Genomic DNA, 15,846 nt, shown 5'->3' with positions numbered 1-15,846 from the left:
GTTTAAACATTTGTTTAACAACAAGTAAAAGCTTGGAATGGTCTATTCTTTCACTGGGTTGCGTGTCTGTGAGCCAGACTAGTTTTAGATAATTCCACTCCTCATCAGTGTACCCATTCCAAGCTTTTACTTGTTGTTAAACAAATGTTTAAACAACTCTATTTATTCAATACCTGAAAATGATATCCAGACAGAAACTGAAAGGTTAAGGTCATTCTTCAAATGGTAAGGTATTGCTCAGAGCAAATCGGGTTAAATTTGTAGCTAATAGTAAAAAAAAGCTGGTGTATGTAGAAGTCACTGTCATTTGAGAATTCAAGATAAAAATCAACACTTTTGAAATAAAACCAAAGTTTTGTGAATGAATGCAGATTTCATCAAGTTGAACACAGGCAAGGAATTTGAACACGTCTGTTCAATGTAATATCAATATAAAGAATAAAGTTATGTCAAGTGCACAGGGGTGGGGAGGAGTTACTGCTCATTGAGGTTGTGTCACCCTCCTATTGATGGAGGGCTATTGTTGCATGATAATGTCATCATGCAACAGTACAGTTCACATTAAACACTTGTATTTAGTTGGGAGGTAGCTCAAGGTTAGTGGCATGCAAATCTCATAGGCAGACATGAGAGGGAAATAGCATTTCTGTGTGAGGTGGTGAGTTATCATCTCAGAATTACAAATTTTATTTTATTTTTTCTTGATAAATCTCAATTCTGGTTTATGACTGGCTTACATATTCTTATGCTGAGAGTTTTCCTGATTTTTCTGAGCTTTCGAATGTACAGTAGCTAAACTTCTGTACTGGACACTATACACTTTTAGCACTCATCATAACAATGTATAAACCATAATTATGGCTCAAAAGTTGCACTAACATTTAGAAATCTATTCAACAACAACGAATAAAAAGGTATCACCAGGATTAACTTTCAACCAATCAATAGCCACTATAATAACAAGCTCTAATACTATAATGCTAAACTTGAAACATTTTTCCCCCCACCTCTTTCACTATGACCTGAAGATCATGAAAGACTAGAGCACTAAATGTATACTATCAAAAGAAAAAAAAAAAGAGGAGACAGAAAAAATTTACCATGAACAGTGTTTACCAATTATGGTTCTATCTACCTTTGAAAAATGGTCTACTGATATACTTTTTAATAGTTCTTTCAAAATTGCATCTGGATGAGTTTTTAGCTTTTTAATCAAGTTCATGTCCATTAAGGAACTTTTAAGATATGTTCTTCACTGATAACTAAACAAAATTTGGAGATTTAAGGCACAGTAGGCTTAAGAAAGAGAGCATTGATTATTTGTATCCTTACCATTATTAGGAAACGTATGGTCTATAACAGTATGAAGAGTCTGAAGTGGCCATGATGCTACAAGTAAGAGATATAGAAATAAACATTTCAAAAATACACTTTTTATGTGACTTACAGCTTATTTAAAGAAGTGGAGTTATTAAAAACCAAAGACAAATGATATATTTTTAATATGTTAATTTTTAAACTTCTTCATTCTCACTTATCTCTTTCATATCTACAGTTATTAAAAATTTATTAATTTTATTAAAGAATAAGCAATGTAACAATATAATAATTTGGGTTTGTTGATAGAATACAATGTACAATTTATAAATAATGTCTAAAATATACTACTATTAGTATGCATACATTGAATTATTATTATTTACTGAAACTTTTTTAGAATGAAAAGAACAATTTCCAGATACTTTGATTAATGATTATTCATAACTTTGAGCTTGTACAGGGTTGAGTATGATATATCAAAACTATTTTTAATATGTTAATCAGCAAGTCACATGACAACCACTGCCAATATAAAGTAGCAGTGGTCAGAATATATATCAGAACTACATTTTGACATTGTTGGACATTTTGTAGATAGTGTACTACTGAAAACTGATTTTTTTATTGAAGGGTATGTAACAGGCCTTTCTAATGCAAAATATTCATATACTCAGATCATAAAGATTTGATCAAATTGGGAATTTAGAATTTTCAAGGCATAAAGGCATTGGAAAACAAAGGAATATGGATCAACTTGGGGTGTCAGCACCATACAGAAAGAGGCCTGCAACAATTTGTACCCCCAGCCATTGTAAGCAAAATGCAGTGTCTTGTAACATGAGAATTCATAAACACAAAGGTCAATGGCAAAAGCCATCAATAATCTTAGGATAACAGCACGCAATATGATAAAGAAGGATCTCCATCTGAGAATGAGGCCGATAGTGTACAGGTTCACCAAAATAAAGCTTCCATTCATATGTTCCATTAAATCATAACATACTTTAAATAGCTGGAGAATGAAACATGGGGTATTTATGCTATTCCACAAGAAGTCATACCAGTCAAGTTACCGGATCCAGTGACTGTGGATTTTTGTGTGCTTGAACCATTGAAATGGGAGCTGGGAATCATCATCCTTGTAAACTGGATGGTTTATGAAAAGCAAACAGGGAAGAGTAGTGTGCTTTGGACATGACAACCTTAAGATTAAGCCTTTTGCAATGGCAACTACATTATCAAGATGCACAGTTACCAAACTGAGTATGACTGGAAGTAGAGACATAGACTGTAACAATGTGATGAGGCTCCAAAATTGTTTTAATATAACTTACTGAAACCTCTGTATCCATTACCTTACTTACATAAATATTTCTGTATAAATAAATAGTTTTTGAATTATGAATCTTACCTTCACCAATATTTCCACAAACATACATATCTATGTAGTGGTCTCTGACATCTGAAATTCAAAAATAATATTTCTCTGATATTTGTACATCAATAGTTCTAGAAGCTTCTCTTTTTTTTATCTTTGTGGTTTTTTTCGTATGCAAAAGAAAGGAATCAGAGTACAGAAAAGCATCTAAAAACAATCTACTAATGATTCTCTACAGCCAGGAAGTTGCCTTTGGATAATACTGCATCATTCTCTCCTTTCTTAGGTCCTAATGAAATCATCTGGCTTAAATGTTAATTGCTTATTCCTCATTTGATATAGTAATATTAATCATTTTGTAAAGCCTTTATTTGATAAAACTGTACCAGTTTGAAACAACAGGCTTAGGTATCAAATACACACACAAAACTAGTGACTGATCCTATATTCACATTCATTAACAAAATACAACAGAAGTATACCATGTGAACTATGTGTTTCCCCATCAAACTAACTAATTAGAGTTTACTGTGGACTCTTCAGCCTACTTAACACTAATATATATTTGTTTATATTCATAAAAAACATAAAGCTTTTAATAAGTAAATTTTTACAACTTACCTTCTATACTTCTTTCTTTAAAATGCTGAGTTATGCCTTCCCTGGAAAGAATACCCCAAACTGTAGTGCATCTAAAGTTAACATAACATAAAATTTAAGGATAACAAGAGACCTGTTGGTCCAACTGGGCCATCCCATCCACTAAGCTAAATTAAACCTAAAAAATAACAACTCATAGTCAGCACTATTCATTCAAATATTTATCAAGCCTTCCCTTAAACTTCCTTAGATTAACTGCATCTACAACATCTGAAGTTAATCCATTCCAAAAGCCAGCTACTCTGTTAGAAAAATAAAACTGTATTAGCTGAAGATGAATCCCAACCTGCCAAATTTATATTTGTGTCCCCTAATCCTATCATTCTCACTTTTTAGTATGAAAAAATATGATTGTATTGACACTACCAATTCCCTTAACAATCTTAAACACCTCAATCAGATTGCCTCTAATTATTCTTTTTTCAACAGAAAACAAATTTCAGAAATCTTAACCTATCCTCATATGATAACTTTTCCATCCCAGATAGTAGCTCTTTGTTGAACCCTTTCCAAAAATTCAATGTCCTTCTTAAGGTCTGAAGTGCAATACTGAACACAATACTCCACATGTGGCCTAACCAATGACCTATACAATGAAATTATAACCTCAGTAGATACAATTTAATATCCTGTTTATCCTACCACTAGCAACAGCACACTGATTAACCATAACACCATAATCCTTTTCTTTAATAACACTATTCAGGTTATACCCATCAAAATTACACTTGTAACTCAAATTATGATAACCCATATGCATTACCCTGTATTTATTATAATTAAAAACCACCTGTCATTTATTTGACCAACACATCAAATAATCCAAACCTTTTTGTAACCTTCAATTATGTCACTAATGTAAGTCATAAAGATCAAAGGTCCTAATACTGAGCCCTGAGGTACCCCACTAGAGATATTAATCCAATATGAACAAACTCCATTTATAACAATCCTCTGCTTTCTTCCATCCAGCCACTTTTCTGTCCAACGAACAAACTTATCTCCCACACCATTAGAGATCAATTTTTAACAAAGCTTTCATGTGGCCCCTTGTCAAATGCATTCTGAAAATCCAAATACAATAAAACCACATCTTTACCTTCCTCTACATAAGCAGTAACTTCTTCAATGAATGTCTAAAGGTTAGTAAAGTGAGATTTTTCCCCTAGTGAAACTATATTGACTAGCTAACAAAATTTTAAAATTTGCAAACATCTTTTATCGGACTTTCAAAAACTTTTCCTATCACTGATGTAAGACTAATAGGCCTATAAGTATTGGAACAACTTTTATCACCTCCCTTGAAAAGAGGAGAGACAATAGCTAACTTCTAATCCTCTGGAATCTGCTCACTATTCAAGTACTTACAAAAAATTGTAGCAAATCTTTCACTTATCCAATCCTTAACCTCCTACAAAACCATTGGGGAAATATTATCTGATCCAGGAGCCTTATCATTCTTTAAATATCTCAATTTTTCTTAATGAGCTCAGAATTACTGTGATAATCTTGTTTGATTTTGTTTCCATCTAGCAACTGTTAAGAACAAGAAATAGAGCTGGACAATTTAATTGATTACCTATTAGTAGTAATTACATTGATTAGTTTCACCTAAACCAATCAATTAATTGAAATTATGATTAAACTGATTACAGCCATTCAAAAAATGTAATAAAGTTGATATTGGGTGCTGACAGCCAGTTGGCTTCCCTCTAGTCAGCAGCTCAAAATTAGTGACAATGGCAGATAGCCTTAATAGCTTTTCCATAACAGAGATAAGTTATATATAGTAATATTTTGATTACTTGAATAGTTGGAAAAATCAAAAATAGTAATAATTGGAAACCCTTATTTGTATTACTTGATTATTTTCATGTAATTTTGATTAATCAATTGTTGGAATAAATGAAAACAATAACTATTGGAAGCACTAATTTCAACCTTGTCATCTGATTGGAAGATCAAAGTGGATCACAAAAGGGAACTCTTTCAAAATCCCAAATTAAACACTAATCAAAAGAGTTGGTCAAACAAGAAATTAGGAAATTGAAAAGAGTATATATATGAAAAGGTTTACTATAAATGTAAAAATTAACAGTAAGGATTTCTTTGAATACATTAAGGGTGAGCAAAATGTTAGGATGTGAGTAGGACCATTGAGGAATCATAAAGGAAGGCTCATATCAAATGATTATGAGATGGCTGGATTATTAAATTATATTATTTCTTCAGGTTTTTACTAATGAATATTTAAACAGTATTCCTCATTAGAGCCGAGCAGACACTTGCCTTGTACCTAGTTATGCCAATGGCTTGAATCTTCAAAAGACAGAATGCTATTTCATACCATTAAACCCCAGTTTAATCCCTGCTATTGATCTTCTTTCAATCCTCTAAGTCTCCTGTCACAAACAATTTAAGCTTCTTAAATTTATAATGCTTTTCTTTAATTTTATCCTTTGTACCCTTTGTGAGTCAACCTGGTGTTTTACTCGCAGTCCCCCTTTTCTTTACTATAAGGAACATGTCTATCTTCAATATTTAAAAATATATTTTTAAATATTCTCCACATTTCAACAGTATCTCCAATTAATTTAGTTGTCCAAATAACAACATATAATTTTTGTTCAATTCCTTCAAAACTTTCTTTTTCTGAATTATTCCTGATCTCCATAAGCAGTAAAACATCAAACCTAATTGAGAAATGATCACTTGAACCCAGATGTTCTTCAATCTCTTCCCTCTCAACCATTTCTATATTAGAAATTTACAATAAATCTAAAACAATAATGTTCCTACTAGTTTCCCTGACCAATTGGTGAAGAAAACCATCCTGGTTTGACTCTAACATTTCCCAAGTTATATGCCTGAAATGATTATCCTCCACAATTATGACGTTAATAACAGATGAATTCTTTATCTTACTGTAAAGTTTCTCATTAATTTCATCAGTTTCATCTGGTAATCTGTAACAAATATCAAATAAAAGCTTTCTCCCCCTCTGTCTGCTAATAGAAACCCTAATAGATTCAATCTCCTTGTTATTACTTTGAATATCCTCAACTTCAACAAGATGTAACTCACACTGTACATATAAGGCCACTCTTCTCTTCTTTTTACTACACTATCCCTATTAAATAATTTATAACCTTGTACTTCAAAGACATTTCTGTGATTAAAATTGTCTACATTTAACCACATTTCAATTTATATCAGAATCACCCATTCCAACTACACTTTTCTCTACATCTTATTTTTTCTACATTTAGTTTATCCTGGCCCTCACCACTGTCTAGACCTAGTTCAATGCTGACTTTATAACTAAGTTAATACCCTTGCAAAAAAAAAAAGTCAGCCTACACTATTCAAATGTAAACCATCCATTCCAAAAAGTTCCCTTTTACCATTTTGTTGATCTCAGAAGTCCAATGCCCAATATGCTTGTCCTTACATATTAACCTAAGCCTAACATTCAGCCCTAGTGACCTACTGATAACTTCATTCACACAATTAAGTCTGGGCAGTATCCCTGATACAATTAAGTTATGGCCCTTTTTCTTTCTATGCTTTTATCAACTCCCTGTACTTATAAATTAGTTTCTCTGACCTACCCTTCCCTACATCACTAGCCTTATGTGCACAACAAAGAATGCATCATTGCTAGCACCCTTCCATTACTATATCACTTGCTCTGTAAGTTACCCCCACCCCTGCCCCTGGACAGCAAAATCTAATTATTTTGTCCCTATTTACCTCAAAGACTATTCTATCCTTGAATCATAACATTCAATTACCTTCATGATGTTAAAAAAATACATAGGTTCAAGAAATCTTGATAGAAATTAATAAAAACCCTATAACCCGAGCTCTTTCGAAAGGTGGACCTTTCTTCTTCAGAGGCAAATCAATCACTTATAACTATAGTTAGCTTAAGTTTTTCATTACCAACTCTCTCTGTCCCTTTTGTTTTCCTTCCTTCCCATAATTCTTTACCTGTACAAAATAATGGCCAAAATCTTTTACTTATTAGAACCTTCTTATTACAATTAAATCCAGTACTTCTATCCCTGATATTACTGTTTCTAACTTCCTGAATGACTTACTGTATCCCTTGCATTTAAAAGCTTAAGTTCCTCTTGAAATCTTGCTGTCTAATAGGCAGATATTTGAGAAAAATGTGTTATTAAAGTAGCACAAAGGAATATGGAATTCATAATACTTGATGCCCCGGATAACAAGATTTATCTAAAGGATAACATGTTTTACCAATTCTTGAAAATTCTGACCTGTGGAAACCTAACACATACACATGAACATTTCAAAATGTAAACCTCAAACCAAAACTACAGACAAGAATATATATCCTTTTAATTCAAAAACCCTCAATCACATACACACAGTAACAAACATATTTAAATTAATGCAACAATATTATTACGCTGCTTTTGTCTGCTAGTTCTAGGATGAACATATAACAAAAAGCTTTAAACTGTTTTATATATATATATCTGTATTGTAAGATAGTGAACTCTATTTTTATTTTGTTATGGTTTTGTTTATCATTTATTTATTATTCCTTCTATCATTTAGCTCCTTACGAATTTTTAGTTACGTTGAAGTGCTTACTCACCTTCTATTTAGAGCATGTTGCTTTTGAGTATTTATGTATTATGAAATTGACACAAGCTTACCCTAGGAGTGATGTATAGATATTAATGTTGTGAAAGATTATGTAAATTTATGGTAATAGTTAGTCACATGAGATATAACCTAGTGATCTGACCACTAAATGAAAAGAGTTAGTTCACAAGATATAGTTAGAATTATTACTAGTTATTGTTTGATATTGAGAAGGATTTAATTTTTAATATTAATATTAAATGAATTAAGATTTGGAAATCAAGTAAAAATTAAGTAATTGTGTTACTGCAATGCTGATGATTATTTTTGTTCCAAGACCAAAGTGAGATTGTAGATAAGAGTCTGAAGGCATTTGATGAGTGTATGGCTAAGCTAAAGAAAAAACACTTCCATAAAGTGGAAAACAACGTTATTGCATAAATCGAACGTTCCATGTACTATCACATTTAACAGTTTGACTTTAGTCTAATATAAAGATCTATGGCTTAAAGCCAACATAAAAAAATTTCTCAAGGTTGTAAATCACTTTATGGTTCTTAGCAGCTATGTTGAATCACCATAAAATCTGTAGTTGAATCCTAACTTTCAGTTTTAAAAAACTGATAATATTATTATATTCAACTCCACAAAATTTTGTTACAAAAACATAGGATCATACTATTTTTTAAATAAAAGTCAAGACGTAACAATAATTAACCTAAAAGCTTTTCTCTTTCCAGAGAAGCTTAAATGGAATATTTTATAGATAATAATTAAGCACCCTAAAATTATGACTTCTGGCTAGCAGCCTATTATTTATAAAAATCTTCTGGAAAGGTTTCAAGATTGTAAACGTTAGGTCAATTTCAATAACAGTGGCAGCACACACTTATATACAAGTTATACTTTGATATTCAAAGAAAAAAAACATTACACATCACAGTCTTTCCAGAGGCAACTGCTAGAAAAAAAAAAAATCTTATCTTTCCAAGAGGAAAACAAATCAAAGAACTATAGACAGTTCATAACTGCTAGCTTTAAACAAACTTCATGTATGTAACTAACAAACTTACCAGTTTCCAAAGCCATAATGCTCTACTGCTTCTAGTAACAATACTTCATCCACAGCTTTCCATGACCCAGGAGTTTGAAATAACAGGAAAGTACCACAGTTCTAATAATTGTTAAAATAAAATTGTACTAACAGTTTGTTCATCATTAACTCATAAATGATATATGTTGTTTCACATAGTGCAAGTTTGCTAGGTACATTTAATCTATTTAGAAAAAAGCATTTTCATATTAGTTTAATAATGAAACACACTTCAAATTCATGAAACAGTCAAAAGCATAACAAAGTATTCAAATACAAGACTATATAATGTATTTAAATAACAAAGGTTATAATCTGTATGAATAAAAAAGCATTAAACCTTTTTATATAAGCATTAAACTAGTTTTTTTTAACTCGCAAACTATTTACTTGAATATGATGTACAATTTTTACATGTTTTGTTGGACTGGTATCATGACAAAAATAGTGATAAAAAATACATTTACTGAATTACAGAATACATTTTTAGGAACAACAAATCCACACATACACAAAAAAAAGACTAGCATCAAAATATTTGAAAATAATAACAATGTTTGATTGTTGACTTACTATCAAGCAAACAATACATCTAAATACATATCATATTGTATTTCATTTTCCAAATATATAATTCCTTAAATTAGTAGGCTAACTCTAACCTTTACATAAAAAATTACCAGAAAGAAGCTACATAGCAATGATACCAATACACTCTAACTGAAGAAAATGAAACATTATTTGTTAAAAACCAAATCTGCCAGCTAATTTAATGTATAAATCCACACATATTATACTAATGTATTTATTTCAATAAATAAAATATGCAATACAGTGTTTATAACATTACCAGACCACACAAAAACATAGTTGTAAACTACTGCAATATATATACACAAATTTCTTACTTTTTGCTATTAGACATAACAATAATTTCAGTACAGAATCCCCAATAGATTTATTTCTTAATTACATTTGGAAGTGATGCACTAGTTTATCAGACTGTAATTTAATGAAATGAATTATAAAATGTAATATGTTTTCAGAGTAATTTTCTAAAAAAAACTGGGATCTTCATTAAAGTTGACATAATGCTAAGTTTAAAATCTTTAAAAATAAAAGTTGTGGTAAATTTTATTACTGGTCAAACAAAATTTTTTGTAACTTTCATTTTAACTATTAATAAGATGAAGTAATGTTGAAAAAGGCCATGTTCTCAGAATCTAATAATCATGTGAAATGTTAGGTTTCACAAATAAAATTAACAAAATGATCAAATAACAGAATATCAAATGTAAAAAATTCAACAAGCCATAATATATATATATATATATAAAGACCCATATCCAGGGTGTGACAGGTGTGAGTTGTTTTTCAAGAATCAAATGTTCTTTTTGCTTATGTTAGCAAGTAAGCATAAGGAACTAATGTGGTTTTATGTGGGTGTGTTGCATTTTACTAGCTTATCATAAATGAAACATTAAATTAATTCAGATCTACTTTATATACCAAGTTTTTAAAAACAGTAATTTTGGTGTTTTCATTATTCCACTAGAGGATGTCTTTAAACAATATGGTATTTTCAATATTAAGTAACATTAATATTGTTATTAACCATGAGAATTAAAAATCATAGCCTGAGTAAATGACCAAACTAGGTGTCTTTTCTTTGCTGGTGGGGGGGTTCAACTGAACACCCTAAATTCTCTCTCTGACTAGAAGACTGTATGTACATGGGTTACCAAGAGATACCAAGTTAATATGTGACAATATTTAAATAAGTGCTTTGAAAAACAGTTTTAAGTCATTTCAAAATAACCTTTTACAATTAAAATCTTTGAATGCACCAAAACTGATTTTTTTTCATGAAACCTATTAATTTTTTTTTAATTACTTACTACTTAATTATTTTATTTAGTGATGCAGTAAATATGACAGCCTATTAAGGTAAGCTATTTAAATTCCATTTCATTCATAGCACTTACTTGTTACTTATAAATTCTCTAAAATTAACAAAATACTTACTATAAGTTCATACCCATGTTTATTTTTGTGTCCACCTATTTCTACTCCACATGAAAAACACTGAAACATAAATAATAAATATTTACTATCAAAATTAGTTTTGAATGAACGATGAACTTGAAATACTTACATATAACAGGGTATTGTTATTATTATTTTGGAAATTTACAAATTGAGAGAAAATATTTAACAAATGAAAAATTGTAGCAGAACAAGTTGTGTTACATATATTTACTATGACACAGGCAGTAATTAGCATCAACTTATTACTTTTAAGACAAAACGACAACTAAGTCATACATAGTAGTCAGATATGTGCTAAAAATTTGAAGACATAATAAGTTCTTAAACAGTAAAGAAAGAAAGCCAACATAAACTCATTTAATTGTAATATTTGATAACCATATATATATTTAACTTTTTTTCATTTCTCATAGAATAAACTGTGGAATATATTTTGAATACTTTAAATAAATGCTTCAGTATATACATACACACATATGTGTTTAAATAAGAAGTGAAAAGTAATGTCTTTGTAAAACTTACTAAGTACAACAAAATATATTATTATAATTAGTCCACCAGTGGGAAAAACCTCTATTTAAAGTGCATCTTTATAAGCATGGCATTAAACAAACTAGCATTTAGTAACAAAGAACATACTGTTTTTACAAGATGCAATATGAAAAACATATTTTAATATTTTTATTTGCTAAGTGTTTAAAACAAGTATTTTTGTTAGATATTAAATACAATGTAAATTTTCACTACATTGGTACATTACGAGTACTTTAAAATGTACAATTACTACACTATTTACTAACGGCAACAGGTAGTGAAAATGCGCATGCTCAAAAGAAGAAAAATTTATATATTTTTCCAGCAGTGATGAATTGTAACCGTTAGGTGGCGTTTAAATATTTGATCCACGATACACTTAAGCCTAATATAGAACACTAGACTAGTAATACGACTAAACGAAGCCGTTATTACATTTAGACGGTGTATTTTGGACACGAGATGACGCTACCCCTTACACGTTCAGTTTAAAAGATAAGGTATTCTACCTTAAGAAGAATAAGAACTTATAATAAATTTATATAAATTGCTAGTATTCTAAAGATATAAGTAAGCAACGTAAAAATCAAAACATTTGATGTTGCTATGTCACTTGCCTGTAAACAAAGGTCAAAATCTTTGCATTGGCTACATCTCACTGTTACTTCTGTAATGTCTTCTTGACAATACTTGCACTGATAGTCTGAGTTAAACCCTATTAAAACGTTTAAAAATACGATTAATACGTTGATTACTTCCCAAAATCAAATTATGATGAAAATATTTTTTTAGTTAACTTAATACATACCAGCCATGTTCCTTTGTCTAAAAACCAACGCCTGATGACGTCACCAATTTCCCACAAATCCCTTCATGGTATCAAGAGAAGGTTTGGGCGTAAAACGCTGTCCAGATGTGCGTTGCGATGTGAGGAATAGATATGGCAGTGAAAAGCAAATAGTATCAGTAGCACTTGTCTGTATTGATAGTTGTGTGTGTGTGTGTTTGCGATGGAAGGGTAGCTACTCCAGCACAAATGTTTTAAAACCATGCATGTATTTACATAAAATTATCGGATTGTTCGTGATGTCACAAGATGATCATTTGTCAGTGTTGACAGTCTTGCTGGTTTCATGGGATGCAATAACTAGATGCAGTATCCCACTTATACTAACTAAATTTATGTTTCCAGTGTAACATGGAATTTATGCAGTGGAGCACTAGTAGACGAATGGAGGCGTAAGTTTTGTATTTAAAAGTTTACCTGCCGGAAACAGCATTATGGCCTATGTGTAACACAATTGTATGTTGTTATTTTTTATAGCATTAATCTAAAGCAAAACTTTTAATGTGATCTTAAAAGTGTGTGTGACAATACATAGACATAAATACATACGATGAAGTGTGCAGAAGAAATGCCCTCGTCGTCCATCCCGAGATCGGCACAATTGCATAGTATACGTTATCTAATGGATTGATTTTGTAACTATTAATAAGAAATAATATTTTCTGCCACAGTAATATTATGTTATAATATGAGACTTACCTATTTTTCATGATGTCATAATATGTCTTCAAGCCTATTTTTGTAATGTAATACAAGTAACCAATCTTAAGATTCTAGTCAAATTTCTCTGATCGTTCTTTGGTCATGTGACCCGGGAGGCTCAGGTACACCCTGGATTTCTACCTGGTTTCTTGACTGTTGTTTTGATTCTTGAACGTAGTAGCTGAAGCCCATATTAGTTCTCCGATTTTGTTCGGTCGGGTAACTAGGAAAATTCATTTCAATATTATGTAACCACTGTATGCTTGGTACAGTTGTTCTTGGATTATCATATACGCGAGTGCCCTTTTCAGGTTATGTTCACGAATATAAAAATGTAGATTTTTTATTATTATTTTCGGCAAATGTTTCGTTTTCTCTCATTCATTATAAACATTCAGTCTTGTACATACAAAACAGTTCCATAGACACCGATAGAAACATATACAGTGCTAATCATATTTTTACATAAAAAACTTCAAAAATAAAATTAACACTATATCTAGCTACAAGTTTGCCCAGTATTAGGTGGCCGTAAATTACATAACGAATTAACTGTATTTAGTGGCGAAAAATATTTTTGTCTATCTTCATCATACATAATAAAGTTTTTCAGTGTTCTTGGAGAAGTATTTTTATTAACATTTTTTCTGGAGATAGTCTATTAGTCTGTTTTGAAGTCTTTCTGACAACATAGGGATGTTTGCATAAGTATGTAGGAAAGTTGTGTTTGTGCATCTGGGGACTCTTTTATGCTTTAGTGACTATTGAATTTTGAATTGTCTGTAGTTTGTTTATTTGTGATTTGGCTACATTTCACCATGCTGGGCAGGCATACTTTACCACTGGACATATGTATGTTTTATAGATTTTGAGTATGTTTTCAGTTGTTGCATCCCTAGTGTTGCCGATCAGACGTCGTACATAATTTCCTTTTTGTCACATTTTATTTCTAATGAGCTGGAGTAACCGTCCGTTGGACGGACGAAATAAAAAATCGTCTGTAACAAAAGATATGAAATTGTGCTTCTATTTTTTTTCTTAACATAATAAACATTAAAAGTGCAATAAAAATACATAAAAGTGGAAACATATAAGGAATAGATACACCTATATTTACGTTTATCTATATACATTTCATTTACATGTTTAGTCCAATTTAGCTTTGAATCGTAGGTTAGGCCCAGGAATTTGGCTGATGTGGCTACCAGGAGAAGAGTTTCATTGGGGTATAATTTTAGGGGCTTGTTTGCTTTGTTAAGTTTCTGCATGACTGGTTTAGTTGTTTTGAATTTCGCAGAGAAATAAAGCAGAGAAATAAGTGTGAAATGGAGACCAAAATTCCACATGAACCACTCGTACTGGTATTGTTAAGAGTAAATATCAGGACGAATATTCTTAATGACTGTACTCACACAATGGCTCAGCGGTAAATCTGCAGGCTTACGATGCTAAAATCCTGGTTTCGATACCCGTGGCAGGCAGAGCATAGATAGCCCATTGTGTAGCTTTGGGCTTAACAACAAACAAGCTAAACTAATCTTACTGACTGCTATTTTTGAAAGTTGTAGCTTCTTGTTTTTTCTGGCTCTGTCTTGAGCTTTTAAAGAATGGTCATACTTGTGTTATAAACTGATGGCCGGTGTTCTACAGATGAGAAGAATATAGACCTATAATACAGTAGTTTGAAACTGATACTGTTTTGAGCTTTCAAAGAATGATCATACTTGTGTTATAAACTGATGGCCGGTATTCTACAGATGAGAAGAATATAGATTTATAATACAGTAGTTTGAAACTGATACTGCAGTTTTGATTTTGACTTTAATTGATATACATAGGGAAAATTATTTTCTAACAAAATTTTATTTAATATTGTAGATAAGTCATAGACATATCAGAGTGATTGTACATAAACTGATTAAACAGATAGTTAGATACGTTTTTTTTTTATCCGTCCACTATAGTAAGGAACAAGCTAGGGTTAGCAAGCACGTGTGTATTTAATCTCATTCAAACGTTTTAATTGCTTTTCAAATTTCTCTTCTGTCCACCAACTACTTAATTTCTCATTCGTTGTTCCTCTACCTAATTTAATATCTTGCAGTTCAGTTCCCAACCTTCTAAAATTTTCCTAAAGTGTTCCCTTCATTATTCCATATTTACTGCTTATTGACACTTCGTTATCATTCTCCTGAAAGTATTCAGTGCTTTCCAAAACTCCTTAGTCGTTTGACTAGTTCCTGCTTCATCTCAGATCTTCTTCCCTCTTTCTTTGTTTATTTTTTATATATAATTGCTGCAGTTTCTTTCTTCTTCTAGCATATCTTTGTTTTTCTCGGGCCTTTGAAACTTTTTTAATCGCTTCATTACATTTTGTTTGCTCATTACATTTTCGATCGAGCCACCCACTTGATCTTCTTGTTTGACCTTTAATTCCAATCCTTTCTAGTGTCATTTTGCAAGCCATATTAATCTTCTCAAAAACATTTCCTGATGTTTTTCTTTGTCCGTTTCATTTGTGTCGAAAATGTTTCTTTATCCCCTCTCCCATTTCAAGTTATATATATTTCAACTTTTCCTATTCACTTTCTTGTCCTTCTTCTTTTATGCCCACTATAATTGGCATATGACCCGGTTCTAACC

At 31.1% G+C, this 15,846-nt stretch overlaps 1 protein-coding gene across 3 annotated transcripts in view; it reads right to left on the bottom strand.

Moving 5' to 3' along the window:
• The window catches only part of LOC106467361 (transcriptional adapter 2-beta-like), a 30,425-nt gene extending 14,967 nt beyond the window's left edge, over positions 1–15,458 (bottom strand). For all 3 annotated transcript variants that reach the window (XR_002612404.1, XM_013927707.2, XM_022395524.1), the window contains exons 1-7: positions 12,463–15,458; positions 12,272–12,369; positions 11,097–11,156; positions 9,052–9,152; positions 3,320–3,360; positions 2,732–2,782; positions 1,333–1,389 (exon numbers count right to left, since the gene is read on the bottom strand). Coding sequence is in view for 2 of the 3 variants with exons in the window: in XM_013927707.2 (XP_013783161.1) it covers positions 1,333–1,389; positions 2,732–2,782; positions 3,320–3,360; positions 9,052–9,152; positions 11,097–11,156; positions 12,272–12,369; positions 12,463–12,469 (415 nt within the window). In the remaining variant the exon portion in view is untranslated. The remainder of the gene's footprint in view (positions 1–1,332; positions 1,390–2,731; positions 2,783–3,319; positions 3,361–9,051; positions 9,153–11,096; positions 11,157–12,271; positions 12,370–12,462) is intronic.
• Positions 15,459–15,846: the final 388 nt, after the last annotated feature.

This window comes from Limulus polyphemus, unplaced genomic scaffold (genome assembly GCF_000517525.1).
Source record: "Limulus polyphemus unplaced genomic scaffold, Limulus_polyphemus-2.1.2 Scaffold2584, whole genome shotgun sequence".
Classification (NCBI taxonomy): Eukaryota; Metazoa; Arthropoda; class Merostomata; order Xiphosura; family Limulidae; genus Limulus; species Limulus polyphemus.
This window is presented reverse-complemented; position numbering and strand designations above follow the sequence as displayed.